The following is a 21,804-nucleotide window of genomic DNA, read 5'->3' as shown; positions in this document are numbered from 1 at the left end:
TCAACAAGTGTTAAGTGATAGAGATACAATTAGAATCCATGTCTACCTGAACTGAAAGATGTCGCCACTCAACGTCTTTACCACAGGATTGAAAAAGAAAGACCTTTTTTGTCAGCTCAACTCATTGAAGCATTTATTGAGAACTTACAATGAGCCAGAATCTGTGCTAGGGCCCACACAGAATATAAAACCAAGTAAGTCACAGTAGACCCTTCAACCCTATTGTGGAAGAAAACAGGGAGAAGGGAAGACATGCAAGGTAACAAATAACAGACGTGAAGCAAAATGCAGTGAGGGCCACACACAGGTACAGTTCAGTTCAGTTCAGTCATGTCTGACTCATTGCGTCCCCATGGACTGCAGTACGCCAGGCTTCCCTGTCCATCACCAATGCCCAGAGCTTACCCTGGTACTCACACAGGTACACGAATGTGAAATTCAGAAGAGACAAAGAAGGCATGGGCTTGAATGGACTTATAATTTCGAATGTGTCCGTTTACCCCAAATCTGCAAAACATTATCACTCATTGTGGTTTCACCCACACAGAAATGACACATTTGCTGGATATAATTTTCCCTGTGAACATTCAGAAAAACTGACTCAACCATGTCAAATGTCTATTGCATTAATAGGGCATGTTATAATTTCCAGCTAACTACAAATTGTATTATATCAAACACTTCATTTATGATATGGTTAGATAAAATCATGTCCTGGTTAGTTCAATTATATTTAATCATCTAAAATTTCACACATGCTCTATGTGTAAGTATCTACTGTCAAATGATTTATAAACTGATAAATACATTTACTGGTAAAATTTTAATAAATAGTATTTAATCATTTTGTCCCCAGTAACTTAGGAAATACTTCTGAACTTGCAGTTACACAATGTTGTATCATTATTAACAAAAATTATGACTGTGAAAAATTCAAAGTACTGGGGAGTAGATGCCACATAGTCAAAGGCTTAACAGAATAGACCATAATGAAACAAATGTGGAGTTTGAAAAAGATTGGTGGGACTATTCATTGAAACAGTGCAGCCTCATTTTAAGACTTTTAAAAGCTGGACTGATGTTTCTCTAATTTCTATTAAAATATTTCATTATAATTTAACTTTCCTGAATCCATTCATATAAAGTTAATTTCATTAACCAAGAATTCTATCAAGCAGCATTTCCACACTTCACTAATACAACAATAATTGAGATTCATAGTAATGGCCCCATGTCACCACAAGATTCTGAAATGACTCCTTATTGAAAAGTGACTGAATCATGTTCATTGTAATTTTATAATCTTAGTAATGGATGCTTTTTATTTTATCAGTTATTCCTCAAATGAACTCCTTAAAATTATGAGTTCTGTCATGATTTTCTAGTTGACACGTAAAAAGGATTATTCAGTTTTGTAAGTTCATTTGTATCATTTATTTTTAGATTCCACATATAAGGGATGTCATATGATATTTATCCTCTGTCTGACTTACTCCACTCAGTTAACAGTCTCTAGGTCTATCAGTGTTGCTGCAAATGGCCTTATTTCATTCTTTTTAATGGCTGAGTAATATTCCATTGTGTGTGTGTGTATGTGTGTGTGTATGTGTGTGTGTGTGTACACCACATCTATCACAACATTGTTAATCAGCTTTACCCCAGTACAAAATGTTTTGGATGTTAAAAAAATAAAAATTAAATTAAAAAAGAGATTAATCAGGTTACTCTAGAATGGCAACATTAATTTCCCCAGAAGACACACCCAGGACACAGCCCTGAGGTTCCTTGGAACTTCATCATGTTCTTGGGTCATCTGCTCTGCAGGAGCCCAGTGAGGGCTGCCAGCCCTTGCTGATCCAGACTCTCAGCTCCATCCCCTTGAGAGGGACCCCAGCAAACTCTTAGCCTTTCAGACTATCTTCTCTCTCTCTGATCCTTACTAGGAATGGAACTTGTCTTAGAAAAAGTGACACTAACTGGAGTCAATATCCCTGGAGGTGACCACAGAGGCTTGAGATCTCTCCCCAAACCCCACCCAAATTCTTTTATGTGAAACCTCTTGGTGGAGAGTACGCGGTGCTCCCAGCTATACAGAGATAATCTGGTTCTGCAGTTTTAGATTGTTCCAGCTGAGCTGGAAATGCAAGGCTACTCTAGGGTGAGCCTCTCCCTTAGAATCTCGCTGGACAGAGTCCCCTCCCCAGCTTGCACCTCTTCTGCCCCAGAACTTCACATCTACTGAGTGCCCATGAGCTGACTACACAGATCAGAGTTGGAGACCACTTGGGTACAAGCTTCCTATGAGGCCTCCAGCTGCTGATTCCCACTCTCCTTCCCTGGCTTCACACTTCCTGGAGTAGAAAGAGTTGGCCTAATTATAGAAAATAGTTGGGTACATAATTTATGAGAGATTGGACATAAACCAAAACTAGCCAAAGCTGAATTTAGAACAAATAGATACTTTTTATGAAAGAAGAAAAATATTGATGTGATAATCAATTACATATATTTTCACGCTTCTGTTGCTTACTTTAGGGGAGTTGAAAATTTCAACCCATAGTCCATTTCAGACTATGAACTTTTCAACCCATGGACAGAAGACATGGGACTCTTCAGAGACAGTACAATCCAGAAGAAACTAGTCCCTTTCTTAGCTAGGGAAGACTTCTTATTGGGTAGACAGAACAACCTTTTTACATCACAACATATCTGAAGCACACATAAACAGACTTTCAATAGGCAAAATAAAGAACTTCTATAAAAATGTCAGAATAGACTAATCATGTGTGTTAGTTCCTCAATAGTGTCTGACTCTTTTGAGACGGCCAGTCTCCTCTGTCCATGAATTCTCCAGGCAAGAATACTAGAGTGGGTAGCTATTTCCTTCTCCAGGGGATCCTCCCAACCCTGGGATCAAACCCGGGTCTCCCTCATTGCAGGCAGATTCTTTACAGTCTAAGCCACCAGGGAAGCCTCAGAATAAGCCCAGGAAGCTGATTTTGCTGGGGCCAAATTCTTGTTAGTAAAATTTTAATAAAGCTTCCTTTTTCTTCTTCTGTTCCTAGGGGAAAATAAGCTGGTGGGGGATCTCCTGGTCTTAGGAGGAGCCACACTGTATGGTATCTCTAACGTCTGGGAAGAATACATCATCCGAACTCTGAGCCGAGTGGAATTCCTGGGAATGATTGGACTCTTCGGGGCATTTTTCAGTGGAATTCAGTTGTGAGTAAAAAATAACAAGAAATTCAGGCAGTTGATACGCTTAAAGCTTAGTTTTAAAATATTTTTCATTTAGGTTATGGCTGTTCACTTTATTTTCTAAAAATCAGAGCTAGAAACCTGTTACAAACCTCCTACATGAAATCTGAAAACTCAGTATCTTTATTAATAAATTTCTTCCAAACTAAATGAATTTCTAATGGATTTATGTAATGGACTTTGAAAATAACTTATAAGAAAGCATTAAAAGTACATTGATTCTCCCAAACCAGCCAATGAGGTTTTATTAATACTTAGAGAAATAGGAAAACCAAGTGTAAATGCCATGATTTGATGCACTTCCAGAAAGGGGCATTCTGTTTACTAGTGACAACTAGTATACTAGTCTTTTACTAGTAACCACAACTTAGAAAACTTAGAGTTTAAATTTGTCCTTTTATAATTTCTTTTATTGCTCATGGGTTTTCACAAGTGAACCACATTTCAAATTCATTTCTCAGGGAACTTCCTGGCAGTCCAGTAGTTAGGACTTCTACTGCCATGGCCGGTGTTCAATATCTGGTTGGGGAATTAAGATCCCTCAAGCCTTGTGGCTCAGCCAAAAAAAAAAAAACACCAGCAACAACAAAAATTCATCTCTTAGAAACTAGAAACTTAGTGTTTCCATTTTCCTTAAATGGGTCAAGATATAACATAGGCATTCACTAAACATCAAAAAGTCAGAAACAACAAGTTTTCAGTAATTCTGGCATTGGAGTATATATGTCATCATTGACTAGGGCTCAGAAGTTGCTATGGAATAAGTGTCAAGCAAAGCCTAATTTTTCATCAATAAAGGCCATGTATTTTAGCTTCAGGTAAGAGATAAAGAAGCATAATATATCCTTCTGTCAAATTTCAGCAAATCCTATCTGCAAAGTGAGTAATTCTGATTTTCACCACATCACTTTCTACAAGCAGGTTCTTTGTCATTGCATCTGTGTCTGAAACTATTTAAGGAGGCTATTTTGGCATCACTTTAAATCTGTTTTGCAAATAGGCTCTTTCCAAGAATTCTCCAAATTTTGGTGTCCTGAGATACAGGTGGGGAACTCCATAGCAAACAGGGCCAGGAGATGGGAAGACTCTCTAAGACAGATTTATTTGGGACTCATTTTGAAAGCATGATGGCTTTCTAAATTTTAAAGTTTCTAAATTTGGCACTTCAGCTTCATAAGAGGAAAAGAAATTGCCTAGTTCAACTGTTCATAACCAACATTTTGTAGATGGGTGGCTCATTTTATGGATTATTATTCTTGAATCCAAAAAAAAGTATCTTTGGAGATCTAGCACTCACTTGCTTCAGTTATAGACCATTGGAGCTGATGGAGCCCTTCAGACACACTGCTGCCAAAATCGTGGAAGAGGCGTATGAGTGTGCTTGGCAAATAGGTTACGTTAAGGGTGCAATAAAACCAAAGTGACCCAGGTGGAGGGCACCACCCTCCCCTCCTGGTCCTTTCAGAACAGTGGTTCTCAGAGTCTCATTCTCTGACCAGCAGTCCTAGCACCACATGGGAACTTGTCAGAAATGCACATCCAAGGGCCCTACTCTGATCTACTGAATCAGCCTCTGGAGGGATGGGGCCCAGGAACTGTTTTTTTATTTTTCAGACATTTTTTGGGGTTTATTATTTATTTTAATTTTGGCTGCATTGGGTCTTCATTGTGGCGCATGGGCTTAGTTGTGTGTGGGATCTTAATTCCCAGGCCAGGGATCGAACTTGCCTCCCTTACATTACAGGGCAGATTCTTAACCACTGGACCCCCAGGGAAGTCCCCAGGAAACTTTTTGTAACATCCTCTCCAGGTGGTATTTTTGTACATTTAAGTTTGAGAAACACTGCCCTGGGGAGTGCTCAATCAGAAAACAGATTAAACCTGCAAACCCAGAAATTTTCCAACCTTGCCGTGTGATTTTGAGAAAGCATCTGAGCGAGAAGTGAAAGCCAGAGGCACACTGGGTGAGAAGGACGGTGGTGGGTCTGCGGGAACCAATCTTGGGCTGAGCTACCTAATGAAACTAGCCTCTGTGTGATCCAGAGTTATTCTTGGAATTCAACTGGTTGCTTCACGATTTGTATAAATCTGGTTAGTGAACAACAACAAGAAAAAAAGTAGGCCACAATGCTCATCAGCTCTGCTTTCTTTCAATCCACAGAGCTATAATGGAGCACAAGGAGCTATTGAAGGTGCCCTGGGACTGGCAAATAGGTAAGGGGTTTGCTCACCTGAGATGCTGCTTTTAGTAAACCAGGAAAATAACCTTTGGAGAGTGACTGGGGTGGCGGTGAGGCACCAACCGGGAGAGGACTTAGACTGCAGGGGACAAGAGAAAATGAAACCCCCCTTGTCACTCTGGGAACTCTCACCCACTAGAGGAGACTGAACTGTATGATTCATAATGTTTCTTAATTGAGCCTCTGCCCATTATCATCGTCAAGATGCCATTAGTGTAGGCACAGAAGTGTGTTTTTAGGTTAAAGACCAACCAGAAAGAAAAATGCCCCGAGGTGCTGGTGGGACACAAATGACAGCAATTTGCTCTAGCTGAGAAACACAAAACTGATGTGATCATTAAAAAGTGACACTTTACTAAAGGGAAAAAAAAAAAAAAAAAAAAAGCTGAACTTAACAAAAAGGCACAAAAGGAAACAATGTAATGGACATTCTGAACCCATAAAAACCTTTTCAGAAGCTAGCAGTTTGCTCAAAAGACACGGTTAATTGATCTCCAAATGGACTCAGTGGAAAATACCAGACATGCTTTGAGCCACTTCACAGTCATCCAGGGCAGCTATGCGCCACCTATTTCAAAAGTCACTTTTCTCTTAAAAAAAAAAAAAAATAGGACAAGGAGTTAAGATCCTAGGTGATGCTCTGATAATGATCACTCAGCAAGCCTTGGAAGAGACTGACATTTCCCACCCTCAGAGGTCAGGGAGGGAGCCCTGAAACCTCCCCTCAGTGTCTATACCAAGACACTTGGGTTCCAGCACTGAGCATGGAGGTTGGCTTATGAGGGTGCTTGGAAAATGCGTGCCCGATGAATGCAAATGGAAAGTGAAAATACAAGTGGTTCGCCACTCCGAAGCGGACTGTTTGAGCCATCCCCAGCTTACATGCTCTTTCATAGAACTAATGGTGGTGGTGGTGGTGGTTTAGTTGCGAAGTTGTGTCCGACTCTTACAACCCCATGGACTGAAGCCCGCCAGTCTCCTCTGTCCTTGGGGATTCTCCAGGCAAGAACACTGGCTGCTGCTGCTGCTAAGTCACTTCAGTCGTGTCCGACTCTGTGCGACCCCATGGACGGCAGCCCACCAGGCTCCCCCGTCCCTGGGATTCTCCAGGCAAGAACGCTGGAGTGGGTTGCCATTTCCTTCTCTAATGCATGAAAGTGAAAAGGGAAAGTGAAGTCGCTCAGTCATGTCCGACTCTTTGCAACCCCATGGACTGCAGCCCACCAGGCTCCTCCGTCCATGGGATTTTCCAGGCAAGAGTACTGGAGTGGGTTGCCATTTCCTTCTCCAGGGGATCTTCCTAACCCAGTAATACAAACTCAGGTCTCCTGCATTATAGGCAGATGCTTTACGGACTGAGCTACAAGGGAATGGCTCCGGTCAAATTCTGCTTCTCTGAACAAGGACAACAGAGACATAAAGCTCCCTGCACCATTTACCTGGACCCTGAAGCGTCCAGGGTTGACTTGCTGCTGACAGATTCCCTCTGAAGACACAGCAGGCACTGGAGAACTCTGCCCCACTCCCCTGGGGTTCTCTCTAGTGACTTCACGCGCTCCCCAGCCCTTGTGTCTGTCACAGTCCGGCCGTTTAATTTCTCTCGAGTTTTGCTGTAAAATGACACAATTAAATGAAAGTCAATAAAGACAAGGGATTGTAGGGAGGAGAGGAAGGCGGCTGAGAAGGGAAGCCAGCTGCAGGTTACAGCCTCATGGCCTCTGTGAGCCTCAGAGCCAGAATGTTAGCTGTGCTTGGTAACACTTCACATGCAGTGGTCCATGAGTATAAATTAATTTTATATTAATAGCAGTAGCACTAATAAAAAATAATTTGTCCTCCAATTATGCAGATGTCATGTGCATGTCCACCAAGGCTCTGTTATAATTCAGTGTTAGTTAAATGTGTCATCAGAGCACACTGAGCCCTCGTATTGCTATGAAAATGTCAATTCCCTGTGGTCCAAGATGATGAAGGGCCGTGTAAAAGGAACACATTATAAAGCCATTTATTTAATTTTCCTGATTGGAAATGAGTCTCAAATGGTCTAGAAAAGGAACCAAATATTCATCTTTTCTTTCTGAAGCGTGGATAAGGGTCATCTTTGTCCTCCTACCTCATCCCAACCTACTATAAGCTTCTAGTGACTTAGCTCAGTTCTAGGCACATAAAATTTAATGAAGAAGTGTTTTTTAAATGAGTGGATGAATGAATGACAAGCCAAGGAGACAGGCTTGTCTTGCTGTCTCTCAACTTACAAAAATGTAGACAAAAGGGAAAACAGTGGAGAAAGGGCACGGGGCTTAGGCTTAGCTTTGACATTTCTTTCTGGGAAACCAGGAGATGGCATAGCGGCTACTGCAACTCGTGGGCCCTGGAGGCAGGGAGACACCCAGGGGGATGGAGCTCCCATCAAGGCCTGCCCACATGCTGTAGGAAGTCACCCTAGAATGCTGAGCTCTGATCCGTGTGCTGTAGTTGACAGACCAAGAGCCAAGACTCTCTTTATCTCCCACCAGTGATCCCATCACAGTCTCTTGCACAGCTCCTGTGGTTGCCATTTTACCAAAGTAAAAACATTTTTTGTTCTATGGATCAAATGGGATAATAAACATGTTTTATATTTTCTGGATTCGGAAAGCATTTTTTAACAGCTTCTGATATTTTCTAATAACATTGACCAATTGCAAGATACAAAGAGTAATTAAAAGCAAGAAGATAACAACCTTTGATGCTGTTTGTTTTTATTTCCTAATTTTACTCTACTGAACAGAAAGACTGGGGCTGGTTATGTAATCAGGAAACTCAAGTGAAATGTAGGACCTTATAGGACTAACATGGTCTCAGTGAGCAGGCGTGTGTGAAATCTAATAACTAGCTTAAGCATTCCCTTTATCCCATTTGCCATTGTATTGAAGGACAAGTGTTAGCTGATATGCAAGTCCATTGTCAAAGGAAGGAAACATGAGAGGCAGGTCACCTAGTACTGATTTGTGGTGTGCTGGTGGTGGTGATTTAGTTGCTAAGTCATGTCTAACTCTTGCGACCCCATGGACTGTAGCCTGCCTGACTCCTCTGTCCATGGGATTCTCCAAGCAAGAATACTGGAGTGGGTTGTCATATCCTTCTCCAGGGGATCTTCCAGACCCAGGAATTGAACCTAGGTCTCCTGCACTGCAGGCAGATTACTGCATTGCAGGCAGATTCTTTACCGACTGAGCTACGAGGGAAGCCCCTGGGGCTTCACTTTTCTTGCCATGGGCAAAGATTGCTTTGGCTTTGATTTTGTCCTGGAGGCCAAAACAAGAGATTTGACCTTTCCCTGAAGATGCAGTAATGGGACCACAAAGCAGAAAAAAACCTTACATATCATTAAGAATAGTATAGCCTTTCTTTTTGCTAATGCCGAACTGGAGCTGGGGAACTAAGGCGCTTCACTGGGCTCGTGGCTGCCTGTGGTGGGACTAATTGCACCCTCTGAGCCCGCCCCCAAGCTTGGCATCTTAGTACATATGTCCTGACATCATCTTACCTCGCCTTTATTTTTAAGAATTAAAAAATGATATTTTAAAAATCTAGTCTTGTCAAAGGAAAGTGAAAGAATACCAGTGCGATCCCAAAGAAAATGATGAGATAAAATATATGCAGCAAACCCAGACATATACTATACATATGTATATACAATATCCATTACAAATAAACACATATATCCCCCATCACATGATATATCATGCATTACAATGCATTGTGTATATATCCCATATAAAATGATATGCTCATTACAGCCAAATAGAATGCTTCATCCAAGTCCTATTTCTCTTCATAATAATTAAACAATATAGGTTAGTGGTATGCACTCAGAATTTAAAGTCAGGCAGCCTGAGTGACCTGAAGGTGAGCTACTCGGCCTCTAGAAGCTTGTCTTTTGCCTATCTTACCCTTTCTCTGCTCTGCAGTGCAGAGACTGACCCTGGCAAACAATGCCTCCCAGGCTGGCATGTTAATTGACTTCAGCTAGATTGGCCCCTGGGAGGCAGTAGAAGGAGACTGGAGGGTGGGAGGAAGCAAGAGACCAGGATGTGTCTCCCTGTTTCAGGTCAAGTCTCTAGCAGTGGCCGAGTGTCCTCTGATTACACCTTTGCTCCGCCTCCCTGACTTCTGACCTCTGATAACATGGCCTCCTCCCTGGACCTCTCTGGCCCCAGGGATATGAATAATTTACTGCCATTGCTAATGTCTGGGTTGTCTTACCATCCATCTTTCCCCATTGCCCATTCAAACTCCTTTATAACTTGTACCCCATATTGTATTTCCTCTGTTGAACCTGCTGTGGACTGTGTTTATTAACCAATACATTCTATGAGCCTATTTCCTCATGTGTGTAAAGAGGATAACAATAGCAATGGTGTTATTCTGTTGTGGAGATTAATGTACATAAAGTACATGACACATAGCAAGTACTTAGTCTTAGCTGATGGTATTCTTCCCAGTTTCTCTAGCTTAAATCTCTTTAGCATATGAGGACAGGAGTTACCAAATCCTGTCTTTAGTGAGAGAGAAAACATTTCCGAAAAGAAACGATCATACATATACTTTGTCTGAAAATATAGTTATTGTACCCACCATGTTTATCAGTCAGAAGTAATTCAGTTTGTTTGATCCTGTTGATCGAGTGCTTGAAAAATCCCATAAAGACAGCAAGTTGGGCCTTCGGATGTATCGCTGCTGCTGCTGCTGCTAAGTCACTTCAGTCATGTCCGACTCTGTGTGACCCCACAGACAGCAGTCCACCAGGCTCTCCTGTCTCTGGGATTCTCCAGGCAAGAACACTGGAGTGGGTTGCCATTTCCCTCTCCAATGCATGAAAGTACAAAGTAAAAGTGAAGTCGCTCTTCGCGACCCCATGGACTGCAGCCTACCAGGCTCCTCCATCCATGGGATTTTCCAGGCAAGAGTACTGGAGTGGGGTGCCATTGCCTTCTCCGGGTGTATCACTAATGTCCATTAACTAGTTAATTTTTTATCTGAGAACAAAAAATCAGCAAATTGCAACAACACAACATGCCCACTCTCAATCTTGTGTTCATTTGGCTGACTGGTTATCCACACACAGAAATGCTGGTTGACCCAGCAAAGTGATTAAGTGTGATGGTGTTTGTATTTTATTCCCATCCCCCTAAATTTGATTTCTGCATTTGTAAAGAATAAGTTTAGGACATGTAAGTGTTTAAACTTGGAGAATCTCAAGGCAGCCTGACGAGGAGAGTGAACTCTGCTGTGAGTCTCTTTTCCTCCACTCCGTGGCTCATCAGTTTGCTTGTAAAGTCACACTCTTCTCTCTGAGCTACCAATTATAAATCCACTCTCTACCGGACAAATCTTTCTGGATGATGCACAAGCGTCTCAAACTGAACATGTTCAAGATGGAGCTTTTTCTTTCCCCTGAAAACCTGGTCCTCCTGCTCAGTTCTCTGCAGCTCAGTAAATGATGTCATAATCAGCATCAGTTTCTAGTTAGCCAGAATCCACATGAACCCTTGTAGGTCAGTTCATAAAGAATCTGCCTACAATGCAGGAGACCCAGGTTCGATTCCCAGGTCAAGAAGATCCCCTGGAGAAGGAGATGGCAAACCCACTCTAGTTACTCTTGCCTGGAGAATCCCATGGACAGAGGAGCCTGTCAGGCTACAGTCCATGGGGTCGCGAAGAGTCGGACACAACTTAGCGACCACACCCCCACCACCACGTGAACCCATGGGTGTCTCTGATGCTGTCCTTTTTCTTACTACATGCATCCAGTCTGGACCACCAGGAAAGTCTTGGGAGAACACAAGTGGTTCTGAACAACTGCTCTGGAATGTTGTAAAATCGAGTAGAAAGATTTTAGGCTACTCCAGTGGCTCAGCAGTGAAAGAGTCTGCCTGCAAGACCATGCAATGCAATGCGGAAGACTTGGGTCCAATCTGTGGGTCAGGAAGTTCCCTTGGAGGAGGAAACGGCAACCCGGGCCAGCACTCCTGCTGGGAAATCCCATGGATAGAGGAGCCTGGCTGGCAGTGGGGTCACAAAACAGTCAGACACAACTCAGCAACTAAACAACAACAACACATCCAGTCTACCAGCAGGGCATGCTGAACCTTAAGAAACCAGCCACTTCCCTTCACTGCCACTGCCACTCCGAGCAAAAGCCACCAGCATCTCTTGCCTGGAGGGAGACCCTGTGCTCCTCACTGGTTTCCTCTGAGCTTCACTCCTTCAGTCCTTTTCCTTGCATATCTAAAGCCATCTTTTAGAAAGGTAGATCAGACTACAAGTTAGCCTTCTGCTACAAATTCCACAATGGCTTCCCATTACAACTAGAATAAGATATCAACTTCCTTCCAAGACCTACAAGGCCCCACATAATCCACCCCCTGCCTAATTTTCCAGTCTCCTCTCTTATCACTGCTTCAGTCTGTTCATCCTGCTCAGATATTCTGGCCTCTTGCAGCTCCTGGAAACCACTAGGGTCTTTTCATTTGTAGGTCTCCCTGCCTAAATTATTTTTCCCCTGGCCATCTCCTTCTAGTCCTTCAGCATTTAAGGTCAATGCCACTTCCACCTTTCCAAAAGCAATACCCCTGTAATTCCCCATAAGCAACCCTTTTCTTGCTTCCTAGCACTAATATCAGTTCTAAGTTTCTTGTCTATCCTTTTTTTCCATTGCATGCTAGCCCATAGCAGAGTTCCTAGAACACAGTAGATACGCAGTGAATACATGGTTGAATAATTGAATATACAACATCAGATCTCACATGTCAGAGTTCACAGTATATCAACACTAGGTCAGGTGATGGGAGGATAGGATTGTTGAACTTCCTAACCCAGTCATGCATAATCTAAATTTTAAAAAGTGGTGGGGGCAGGGGCCCTGGTTCCTGGACTATATTTTAATCAAGTTTGATTACTTTTAGTAGATTAATTTAAGGGTGTATCTTATCCCTAGTCTAGTCTGTTCATCTCAGATTCCTTAAAGGAATACTGAATTAATTTTTATGTCTTTTCATGTATTAATCATAGGTTATTTAATATTGCCTTTTTAGTAACTTGTTTAAAAGGAAAATGAATTATAAATAGCATGAAACCCAAGTATAGGAAAATTGACCAATTTTAGGGAATTAAAACTTCAGACAGAGAGTCAAAAGCCATCTGACATGACTGTGACAGAATTTCCACAAGAGGACTTGTGTAATTTACTGAACAAGTAATAGAAAAGTGATTATTCTAGTTTCCTCTTAGGGCATCTCCACCACACTAGAGGGGGCTGTTGTACTGAGTTTGCTTACTTAATATTTTTATATGGATGTGACATGGCTATCGTTAAACTTAACATCAGAAACATGTAGAATAATAATTCATGACCCTAAATACTTTCCATATGGGAAAACCAAATTTCTCTTTGGAGGGATCCCAGTTCTTCAGGGTCAAAGGGACTGGGTGTCCAGTACCTGCCAAATCTTCCAAAATTCATAGGATTCAAAGAAAGTGATCTGCCTACAGCCTAAACCAAACATGTCATCAAGGTTCCCTTGGATAGTTTGGATCTTTTATTTAATATTATATAAAAATGCCCAAAGATCCACTGAGTTGTAATACTTGTACTTATTCTATGCCTTATTCTTTTAAGGTAGAGAAATGAGCATAATTTTTCTGCATTTGTGTTGTATCAACATTAAGGAAATGATGAACCAAACCCTCGATTTAGCCCTAATCTTCTGTTTTGGACTGAACAAAATTATGTACTTATGGGGTTAGTATTAACAATTGTATATTGAGTTATAATTAGAGCGAGAGAGAGAATTTCAGAGTTTGAGGACTAATCATGTAGTAAAAGAGCATTTTTTTTAATCTTTCTGTTTTGCAAAACTTAATTATTTGATGGCCTGCAAAGCATTTACCTATTTATAAAAGAGCAGAGCCTATGTGTGAGAGCCCACATATGCTAGGAAAAGTGATGGTGGAATAGGACTCTGGTTTTAGGAGTAGTGCTAAGCAGGATTCAGAAATCTGGAAGAAACTGACAGCACATGTGAAGTGATCTATCCGAGGTCACACAGTTAGGATTTTAGTTCAGTACTGTGACTTAGTCCACATCTCTTTGACATGTAAGTGGTTTCATTTTAAGGATTATGCAGTTATTCATTCTTGTGAGCAATACTGGTACCAAATAGTTTTGTTCCTATGTTGCAAATAAAAAGAAGTGAAATAAGTTCTAAAAGACATGGGTACAAGAAAGTAGTTACAGCACAACCGGAAGTAGAATTTAGAAGCTTTGACCCTATTTCTGATTGTAGCCACTCTCCTTCACAGCAGAGGCGAAACATCAGATGTGTGTGAGAAGCATATAGTTCTTGTTCCACATGAAGGTTTTCACTTCTTATTTTATGTTTTAGCTATGTATTACCCAATAAAAAGCATCAGTTGATGTAGTGAAAGAAAAACTCCTATGTGAGAGTGAAATGGAGGGGGGGCGCTGTTCCCCTTCACCCACTGTGGCACCGAGGCCCCGGAGGAGGCTGTGATATCACCTGTCTTTCCTCTCCCTCCAGGACTGCTCTACGTCGGCTTTAGCGCCTGCATGTTTGGTCTCTACAGCTTCATGCCCGTGGTCATAAAGAAAACCAGCGCCACGTCGGTCAACCTCTCCCTGCTCACTGCAGATCTGTACAGCTTGTTCTGCGGGTTGTTTCTCTTCCATTACAAGGTAAGTTGAGTCAGTGCTCCTGTCTGAAGATGATGCTCGTAGGAAAGAACACGTATAGGTAGGAATGCTTTGCAGTGGAGTTGCCCTAATTCTGCAATTTTGCATCAAGAAGGACTGCACTTCTGTATGCTGACCCCCATGACCTGGGTGTTTACATTCCAAGTGTCTCAGATGGAAAAGAAGTTGCCTGCAATGAAGGAGACCTGAGTTCCATCCCTGGGTTGGGAGGATCCCCTGGAGAAGGAAACAGCAACCCACTCCAGTATTCTTGCCTAGATAATTCCACGGACAGAGGAACCTATTGGGCTAGTCTATGGGGTTGCAAAGAGTTGGACACAACTGAGCAACTTTCACTCACATAAGACAGAGGCAACATTTGTTATGAGAGACTAGTAACTATGACATTTGATAATGAAAGACAAGAAACAGCCATAGAGGTTTGCAAATAATGGGGGACAGTTTTTCTGACATCGTTCACCCCAGAAGCTTACTCCTTTTCCAACCTAGAGCTCGGAAGATATCCAGTTCCCAAACTATAACTGCCAAATGGATTCTGCCAAAGGCACCTGAGGAGCGTATTCTCTTTGGAGAAAAGACACAGTTCCTGCAGTTTCTATTTTGCATATATTTTCATAGTAAATATGAATGGAAAATGCTAATGCATTCAAAATAGTTTCTTTATTAAAAGACCGGGGTTTCAGTAAAGGAATGCAAAGAGATATTACAAAGCAGTTGCAGTTAATCTGTCAGCCCTAAAGGAAAGAAGAAATCATTTAGTCCAAAGATAGCAGTCTCTTGAAGTGTAAGACTCTACCCATATCCTCAGCCAAGATAGGCATGACTTGACTGGCTATGGTCCCCTGAGCTAGGCTATCAGATGCTGTCTTTTAAATGCTATACTAACTGATTCATTAACAACTGACTAGAATTGGTATATGAGAAGAGACCCACTTGCCATTCCTTAACTAGTCCTATAACTAGTCAGCAGGGATTATGACAAATGTGAAATGGGACAAGTATGGGATATCCAAGGGCTTCCCAGTTGGCACTAGTTTTAAAGAACCTGCCTGCCAATGCAGGAGACATAAGAAACTTGGGTTCGATCCCTGAGTTGGGAAGATCCCCTGGGGAAGAAAATGGCAACCCATTCCAGGATTCTCATCTGAAAAATCCCATGGACAGAGGAGCCTGGTGGGCTACAGTCCATCGGGTCACAAAGAGTAGGACACGACTGACATGACTTAGCAAGCATGCACGGGACATCTAACACATAGGACCAAGCTAGGACAGGCAAAAGGAAAGAGGTATTGCTATGGCCACTTCTAGCCAAGTGCCTCATCAGTGGCATTATAGTTAATATCACCTTCTCACGTGTTTGGTCAGCGGAGGGGGCATCTTAGTGGGCTGGGCATCTTCAATCAGGTCACACTGGGTTGGGAGGTTCCCAGAGAAGTGCTGAGCTGGAGCAAGTATATAGAGCAAGACTTCAGAGGTCCAGAGGCAAAGCAGCAGAAGCAAATCGTCAGAAATATTACCGTGCTAAGCCAAATCATAGCCAAGAAACAGACCGGGAAGAGCAGACACAGGTGGGAAGGAGGTCACTAACAGGGTTGGCAGCTGCGAGGACCAGAAGCAGATCTGGAAGAGGAAAGGTGGAGAAAGTGGCTGTGGCAGCAGATAAGAGATAAAATGCTGAAGTCCCTGCTTTACTTGGAACCTTCTGCCCAGCCTTGAGGCAACAATGGCAACTTCAAGAAACTGTGTATTGTTGGATAGCATTGATACATTGTTAGTAATTCGTTTTCTCTGTATGGTGCAACCTCTAAGTCTTGAGTGCACCCTGGTTCTCATAAGGGTAAAACGTAAAATCACAGCATGTTCCTCCCACTGCTCCCCACCACAGTACTGGGAGGACCCCTTTCCCTCAGAATCACCCCCAAGCAACCCCCAAGCTGGGGTCTCACCAGCACAGCGCAGTGAATGCCGTTTTTCTTCTCTCCTCTACAACTAAGCATCCACATCTAATCCATTCCTCAGCGTGAGTTCCAACCTCAGCACTTCCTCCTGTAATCCTCTTTATAAACTCTTGAATAAGAAGAATCCCTTTCATCGTCCTTAAAGGAAGATGACCGAAGCATATTGTTTTTATGCAGGACTGCGGTCAGCTCTTGGGCAGTCCAGATCCAGCTCAGCTCTCAGCATCCCTCATGGCAGTGCTCAGAAAGTCTGCTTTCACCAGGGGAACTGCTAAAAATGCAGATTCCTGGTCCATAGCCCCGGGGCCACAGAATCAGCATCTGGGAATCTTCCGGGGGAGTCTGCTGCCAGTGAGGCTGATGTTCTCTGAATGTGAGAACAAATACCTGGAAGGGGTACCTGAAGAGTGTTTGTGCCTGCTTGAGTCTGTCACTCTTCACACTTCACTTCATTTGGTTAGACGTGGGGCTCTCTACATAAACAAACATCAGGAACTGAGAAGGTTGATGAACCAGGTAAATTCTAACCCTTCAAAGTCCATCTTCTCCACTTAACCATTTATGTTACTGCTAACTTAGGAGAAGTAACTCAAGGGAAGAGGAAGTCACGTGGTACCTCTCATCATGCCATCAGAAGGGAACTTGTGTTATCTGAAAATGATATTCCTGGATTCACCAATTTGGAGGAGTCATAGAAGTTTTTAAATTCTTAAAACAATGCTTTGCACTATACACATGTATTTGGTTACAGTTTAACAGATAAATTCCCTTAAGGCAAAATTGGTTCAACACAATAGGTGTTTTCTCTATTTAAAATTCATTCCTATTATTTTTTTAAAAATCAAACTTTCAAGACAAAGTTATAGATTCATAATTTTGAATCTACAAGTTTTAAGAAATAAAACGAGAATTCCCATTTACCCTTTTTCTAGTTTTGCTCATTGGTGACGTCTTGCAAAACTGTGGTACAGTATCAGGATATTAACACTGACCCAGTTAAATTAACAAACAGAACATTTCCATCCCCACATGTGTCCTTATTGCCTTTTTATAACCATATCTACTTAGTGCTCACTCACCTCATTAACACCTTGAAACCACAAATGTATTCTCCATTTCTCTAAATTTGTCACTTCGAGAATGGCATGTAAATGGAATAATACAGTATGTAACCTTTGGGGATCGACTCTTTTCACAGCGTAATTTTTCAGCATAATCATCTGAAGATTCATCCAGATATCTATATCAGTAGCTCATTCTATTTTATTGCTGAGTACTATTCCATGGCACGGTTATACCAAAATTTATTTAACCACCAACTCAGTGAAAGACTCTGGGTTTTTTCTGTTTGAAGCTATTACATATTACATATTGAAGCTGCTATGAACACACATGTACAACTTCTTGTGTGAACAAAGTTCTCTTTTCTCTGAAATAAACACCCAAAAGTACAATTACTGGGCTTGTGGTTCTCCCACTTTGTGGTTGTGTTTTCATTTTCTTGTTAGTGTCCTTGGAAGCACAAAAGTTTTTAATATTGATGAATTCCAATTTATCTATCTCTTATACTTTTAAGGGGCTTCCCACGTGGTGCTAGTGGTAAAGAACCCACCTGCCAAAGCAGGAGACTTTAAGAGACGCAGGTTCGATCCCTGGGTTGGGAAGATCCCCTGGAGGAGGGCATAGCAGCCCACTCCACTATTCTGACCTGGAGAATCCCATGGACAGAGGAGCCTGTCGGGCTACAGTCCATAGGGTCTCAAAGAGTCAGACACGACTGAAGCATCTTAGCGCACACACACGTACTTTTAAAACCACAAAACGAACCAATTCAAGCCCAAGTTCAATTGGTCTTGAACTAATTCAAGACTTCCCAGGTGGTTTCAGATACCGCTTCTCTCCAGGGTTTAGTAATGACTGCCAGTTGCCTCACAGTATCTCCCCTAAGGAGATGGTTAAAAGTCACAGTCTACAGAGTCCAAAAGTCTGTTCTGTACATCTGTGTCTCTTTTTCTGTTTTGCATATAGGGTTATCGTTACCATCTTTCTAAATTCCATATATATGCGTTAGTATACTAATTAGCCTCCAACTAATAAAAATAAATGGAAAAAAAATAAAAATTTTAAAAAAAAAAGTCACAGTCTAAGGAAGAGAAGATTCATTTCAGGTCAGGGTGTCTTTATTTAGAGTGTAGTGTTGAAGAGAGCTTAAAGTGGTACCCCTCAACCTTGATTACATGTTGGAATCACCTGGAGAGTTTTTTAAATACTGATGCTTGGGTCCCACTCACTGATTCTGTATTTTGGCAGTTGGCAGTGCAGCCTGGGCTTTAGATTTGTTAAGACCCCTCCCCAGTTGAGATGGCTGGATGACATCACCAACTCCATGGACATTGAGTTTGAGGAGTTTGAGCAAACTCTGGGAGATGGTGAAGGACAGGGAAGCCTGGCGGGCTGCAGTCCATAGGGTCACAAAGAGTTAGACATGATTTAGTGACTGAACAACAATTGATCTTGGTGTGTGACCAGAATTGAGAGTCATTTGTTCAGAATTACTGTATGTGGCTGCAAGCAGGTGGCACCAGGACCAGAGGGTGAAGGTTATAAGATTGTAGTGAAACAGAAAGAGACCTTGTTAATAGTTAGTCATCTAAAAGTGGAATAAACTGTCTTGGGAGTCCCCCTCACTGGAGGAAGTGGGACAAGAATGTGAGATGGGTGACAGGGGGGTTCAGGATGGGGAACACATGTACACCCATGGCTGATTCATGTCAATGTATGGCAAAAACCACCACAATATTGTAAAGTAATTAGCCTACAATTAAAAAAAAAAAAAAAGAATGTGAGATGGTTACTGTGGAGGGGACTCACTCTTCAGTTCTGACAATTAATCCGTGACCTCTGGATCTCATTTAGTTTTACTACAGTCTGCCGTTAGAGTTTATTCTTTCAGCTCATCATGATGTCTTTGAACAACCTCTGGTCTGGTTATAAATATCTACCAGTTGAGAGAGAAGGGCTTTTTGCTCACAGATGTTGCTTACCCAGGCAGAACTAAATAATTAAATGAAGCTCTCCTGCCCTACATTGATTATTTGCTTTTTTCTTGCTTTCTATCCTTGGAAAAAATCCATTCCCTTCCCCGCCCACCAGTCCACTGTCTGCAGCTTCTCTGCCTCTTGTGCTGACTGGGCAATAAATCCCCACATCTCAAGGAAGCAAAGGACTTAATTCTGAATTAGGCTGTCTACATGGTAATAGAGTTCTTTCAGACTCTAATTTTATGAGACTTTTGAGAAGTGGTCATGTTTCTCTTCTTTATTACACCAATGCTATGGAATCCAGAACAGTAAATCCACAGCAATCCTTGGAAATTACAGGAGATGAGCTCTTCTGGACCTCAGAGATTCCCTAAAACCAAACCTAGGAAGAGATTTGCATGGGAAGTTTTCAAGTTGATGGTGTCATGGCTTTTCAAGGTCAAAGCTTGACCAGTTATGAACTCTATCCCCTTATTTACTGAACACAAAAACCCTTTTGAAATTGAAGGAGTATCCCTATGATGGCTGTAACAAATTAGCATGTACTTAGTAGCTAAAAACAACACAGATTTATTGCCTTACAGTACTAGAGGTCAGAGACTTCGCTGGTGGCTCAGACAGTTAAGAATGCCTGCAATGCAGGACACCTGCATTTGATCCCTAGATCAGGAAGATCCCCTGGAGAAGGGAATGGCAACCTACTCCAGTATTCTTTCCTGGAGAATTCTATGGACAGAGGAGCCCGGCAGGTTATAGTCCATGTGGTCACAAAGAGCCAGACATGACTGAGCAACTAACACTTTCACTTCAATGAAGGTCAGAAGTCTCACCGGGTTGAAATCAAAAGTTAGCAGAGCTGTGTGGTTTCTGGAGACTCTAGGGGAGAATCTGTTTCCTAGTCCTTTCCAGCTTCTGGAGGTTACCTGCATTCCTTGGCTTGTGGCCCCTCCCTCCATCTTCAAATCCAACACTGCAGCATCTTCAGATCTGACTCTGCCATTCCTGCGTTCCCTTATAAGGACTCAAGTGATTATATTGGACCCACCCAGATAATCCAGAATAATGTCACCATCTCAAAATGCTTAACTTCATCACATATGCAAAGCCCCGTTTTACCACGTAAGGAAATACATTCACAGCTTTCAGGGATTAGGATGTGAACATTTTGGGGAGTCGATTATTCTGCCTGCTGCAGGAGGCCCATTAATAACTTACCCCAAGACAAGTAAGGGTACATTGGCTTCAAGCTGGACCACCTGGGACATGTGAATGTGCTCTTTGGAAGCCGATTCTGGGCAGTGAAGCCACCCTCCACCTATCTATACACACTGTGCTTTGCTGAATTTCCCAGCTGCTTTTTAAAGTAGTTATGTTGCCTGCTGATATGTGACTTTAAGGAAGAAAGCACTACATCAGGTGGTGAGAAAATGAATTGGGTGGGAAGATTACTTCAGTGTCTGCTGTGTCAAGCATGAATTCAGCTGTCTGGTGTGGCAAAATGAGCTTGGGCTGCAAAGCCAAAGGAGCCTAGGTTTAACTTGTGGTTTCTCTTTATTATTTAAGTATTTTGATCCAGTTATTTATTCTCTCCAAACTTCAAGGTGATTAGACTTTCCTTAGGGAGCCTTTGAAGGCATTACATAATTTTTGAATGGTGACCAGTGGTGATGTATTTCTCTGAGTGAAAGTATATAGTTCAGGATTAGTAATCTGTCTCTCATTCAATTTTTAGGATGCTGCTCTTAAACAGTCAGATTTTATAACTGGATATGTAGCTTTAAACAATTTTGTTTGAGATTTTTCTTATTCCTTATCTGAAAAGGCAGAACTGGATCTCATGCATAAAATTTTTTTAAATATTATATTCGTCATTTTCAACTGACTTCCTTGATTCCTTCATTACAGTAGAATTTTTAGATGATACCCATAAATTTAAAAAAATTCAAATGTTAAAATAAAATATCAATCATTCTTTCATGATATGCCATTATGTACTGAACATTCTTCAGGAAAAAAAGTAGCCAGTGTTGAACATACAGGATATTCCCTTTTGCCTGATATTTAAAATAGAAAACGGCTTACTTCACTTCATCCTGCTATTACCTTATCAAGGCTTAATATTGCCACAGAACTGCTGTAATGGTTAAACTTGAGAGTAACTTCATAAGAGGTGATTATTTTTGTAGCTTTATCAAAATAAATTAAAAAATTGATAGAGGAAAAAAATGAACACTGTAAAGTCTAAGTCCCCTTTGAAAATACTCCACTTAGTCCATTGGCTTACCTCGTTCCCCAGATGGAGCGGCATGAAACCACAGGTGATTCTAATGCAAGAGTAATATTTCAGGAAAGTAAGGGCTTCATAGAAGTTACACACTTACATCAGGAAGATGTTTATACCACCCAAAAATTCACTACTGAGAAAGGGAGAGTTTTCAAAACCATTTGTCTAAAAAGGCCACTTTATTCTGGGTAATGTGATTCCTATGAATCACATTTAGAAGTTTATCTGTATGTTTTAGTCTCTTTTTTTTTTTTGACGTAAACAA

The 21,804-nt window shown here is 41.7% G+C and overlaps 1 protein-coding gene across 1 annotated transcript in view; it reads left to right on the top strand.

Moving 5' to 3' along the window:
• SLC35F1 (solute carrier family 35 member F1) overlaps positions 1–21,804 on the top strand; it is a 411,149-nt gene that overhangs the window by 360,236 nt on the left and 29,109 nt on the right. Inside the window, exons 5-7 of the mRNA XM_043890017.1 lie at positions 3,066–3,222; positions 5,420–5,472; positions 14,084–14,238. Of these exons, the coding sequence (XP_043745952.1) occupies positions 3,066–3,222; positions 5,420–5,472; positions 14,084–14,238 (365 nt within the window). The remainder of the gene's footprint in view (positions 1–3,065; positions 3,223–5,419; positions 5,473–14,083; positions 14,239–21,804) is intronic.

This window comes from Cervus elaphus, chromosome 28, assembly GCF_910594005.1.
Source record: "Cervus elaphus chromosome 28, mCerEla1.1, whole genome shotgun sequence".
Classification (NCBI taxonomy): domain Eukaryota; kingdom Metazoa; phylum Chordata; class Mammalia; order Artiodactyla; family Cervidae; genus Cervus; species Cervus elaphus.
Note: the sequence above shows the minus strand (reverse complement) of the source record. Positions and strands in the feature narration are given on the sequence as shown.